Source organism: Helobdella robusta, assembly GCF_000326865.2.
Source record: "Helobdella robusta unplaced genomic scaffold HELROscaffold_10, whole genome shotgun sequence".
NCBI lineage: Eukaryota > Metazoa > Annelida > Clitellata > Rhynchobdellida > Glossiphoniidae > Helobdella > Helobdella robusta.
The window spans coordinates 1127191-1130050 of record NW_008703571.1 but is presented as its reverse complement, the minus strand read 5'-3'; the positions used below and the strand labels follow the sequence as shown (position 1 = coordinate 1130050).

The following is a 2860-nucleotide window of genomic DNA, read 5'->3' as shown; positions in this document are numbered from 1 at the left end:
GAAGGGTTTGTTGGTCTCGCCATCCTGTGTTTGATGATGATGGTATTGATGGTGATGGTGACGAAGATGATGATGGTGGGGATGAAGATGATGACGATGATAATGATGATGATATTAATTATGATGATGATGGTAATGGTGACGACGATGATGATGATAGCAGTGAAGATGATGATAGTGATTACGATGTTGATGATGATCGAAGTGAAGATGATATGTAATTTTATAAATAAAAAAAATGGTTAAGAACTAGCTATAAAAAAAAAGAGAGAGTGAGTTCGCAGAAATTCATTTGAAGATATCATTAAAAATATTATCCCGATCGCCATCACCATTATTATTATTATTCTCAATTATCTTCTAGAATGGCTAATGCATGCGTCTCAAAATGATAACATTGATACTTGAGATACTGAATTTGCAATAATTATATATAAATGGTCATAATAAATTTTTGTATCATTATTATCTTTATTATTATTATTATCGCTGCATTGAAAAAAAACGCCTTAATAAAATGAAATACTTAAGTAGAAGAATTTATATCACACTATCGTCACTTGCTTTCAGCCCATTGAGTTATGCAAATTTAATATATTTCTTCTTCTTCGTATTATTGTTATTGTGTGTGAATGTGTTTGTGTGTGAGTGTGTTTGTGTGTGAGTGTGCTTGTGTGTATGTATTTGTGGTGTGTGTTTTGAATCTTTGAGATGCAAACGATTTTACGAATTAACGTAGAAACAAGCCAACAGATGGAAATCAAAAGAAAACATTCAGACAGACAGTCAGACAGTCAATCAGACAGACAAACGAAGAGAAAGCAACTCAGACAGGGAAAGACAGATACAAACACAACAGAAACCAGACACGTCTAATTAATGTTGAGTAAGACTTATAAATTGATAAAATTTTACTGGTAGCTTTGTATCCATAAAATATATGCAACGTAAATCCAGAGTTGAAGGAAGAGGCTAAAGGACTAGCAACAAATATTTTAAATTTCAAGTTTCTTTGCTCCCTGGCCTTGTAGAATGACATTCTATTTCAAATTTACACTGTCAGTAAAATTTTGGAACCACATACCTTAGATTTGTGTCTAACATTAAAACATTAAACATTCATTTATTCAACATTTATTAATGAAAATTTTAAAAAGGCATTTAGGTCAGACAATAATTTCAACCAGACAGACAAAAAAGAAGACAAAACATCCAATACCAACATCGATGAGAATGAGGTTATTTCTATTGACACAGGCCAGACCAGTGATGTTCTTTCTATGGCGCATCGGGATCTCATGATCTATCTGACATTTGTCATTGGCAACAGTCAAGTAATAAACTTGATCTCTGTCGGAGACTGCAACCTGGTCGTTGTCATGGGCGGTCTCGCAAATCGCATGTGGTCTGAAATTTAAATTCCTGCCGGTTTCGTAGTTTCTCACTGAATTCGCCGTTTCAGAGTTTTCGCTTTTGCTGCTGATGGTTGCCAAAAGGACGCCTCCGTTTCTTACGCTGAAAACTTGCAGTCGGTTCGCTGTCGGTTCTGCTGTGACGATGCTGTGGCCGTTCCTCATGAAGCACGTCCCTTTCACGCAGCTAACTGTCGCTTGTCTGTTCTGGACATCAGCTGCAATTTTGTTGACGCCATTTTTGTTGGTGGTAATGGTGGAATGATTTTTCAGTGACCACATCAATGACCAGTCGCTTGTGACTCGATCTAGGCCACCACCACTAGTACTACTGTAGCTACTTGACGAGTTGGTTGATCCGGCTGATATCGTATCAGCGTTGAGGTGGACTCTCGACGGTGGCCTCGTCGGTGGATTCCATTCGGTAAACACATTAAAGTTTAATTTTTCCAGTTTTTTGTGGTTCTTAGCGGCGAGCTCTTTTTTCTCTTGAAGTGACATTTTCTTTGGAGCTGTGTATACACCCTTCTCCAATTGAGTAATGGATTGCGAAAGATTAACAACATCACCGATGGTAGTTTTTAATTTTAGCTTGTCGTTTTTGTCGATGACCAATAAATTGCTGAACGATAACGATCTGCCGAAGGAATCTTGTAGGCGAAGACCGGAGAGGGATTGCTTTGGATTGTTGCTCTTTGTGCTATTCTTTGTGCTACTCTTTGAGCTACTCCAGGTGCTGTTGGGGTCCATTTTATTTAAACTGGAGTTTGAGTTACATCGTAAGCGCTGCTCATGTTCGAGTGGAACGTGAAGTAGATGTCTGCTACTGATACTTTCACTTGCTAGAGGAGATGTTGCGTTCGATTTGCCGCTAGACCGCGAACTGGATGAAGACAAACTCATGTTGTCGTTATTTTCGGGACGATATAAGAACTGGTTTGAATTCTATAACTAATTAAAAAATTGTAAAATTGTAAAAAGATTAATTAAATATGTCTTCTCTGTGAGCGTTTCTTTGAAAAGATAGCTAAAAACTGGAAATAAAAAAATGAACTAGGTCAACGGATTGACTTTATGCAACGAAGGAGTGCGTCGTATGGTGTCAGATGTTATACAAGTTAGTTATTTATTTCTTCTGTGATGTTATGAAAGCAAGATCTATCAATGAATTAAACGACGCTAGAAACTTTTTCACAAGCTGAAAACAAAATCGAACCCAAAATATGAATAAGTATTTTCTCGTTAGTACCTTATCAATTCAACTATTTCAAATATTGAGACGTAAAATTTTAAATTAAACGCTGGCAAATTTGTTTAATAAACTATTTAAAATTAAAGTAATGTCTACCTTATAATAATTGCCTAGATTTAAAAAATTCAACTTTCCTCAAAAGTAGAAAAAACGTCGCAAGGCTCGTTGATGGCGACTTATGTAGAGGCCAATCTAC

At 36.4% G+C, this 2860-nt stretch overlaps 1 protein-coding gene across 1 annotated transcript; it reads right to left on the bottom strand.

Moving 5' to 3' along the window:
* Window positions 1–1166: 1166 nt before the first annotated feature.
* Window positions 1167–2315, bottom strand: HELRODRAFT_166582 (hypothetical protein; the record flags this gene model as incomplete). Its single annotated transcript, XM_009011814.1, has 1 exon — window positions 1167–2315. One exon carries the CDS (start codon window positions 2313–2315, stop codon window positions 1167–1169), a length of 1149 nt encoding a protein of 382 aa, XP_009010062.1.
* Window positions 2316–2860: the final 545 nt, after the last annotated feature.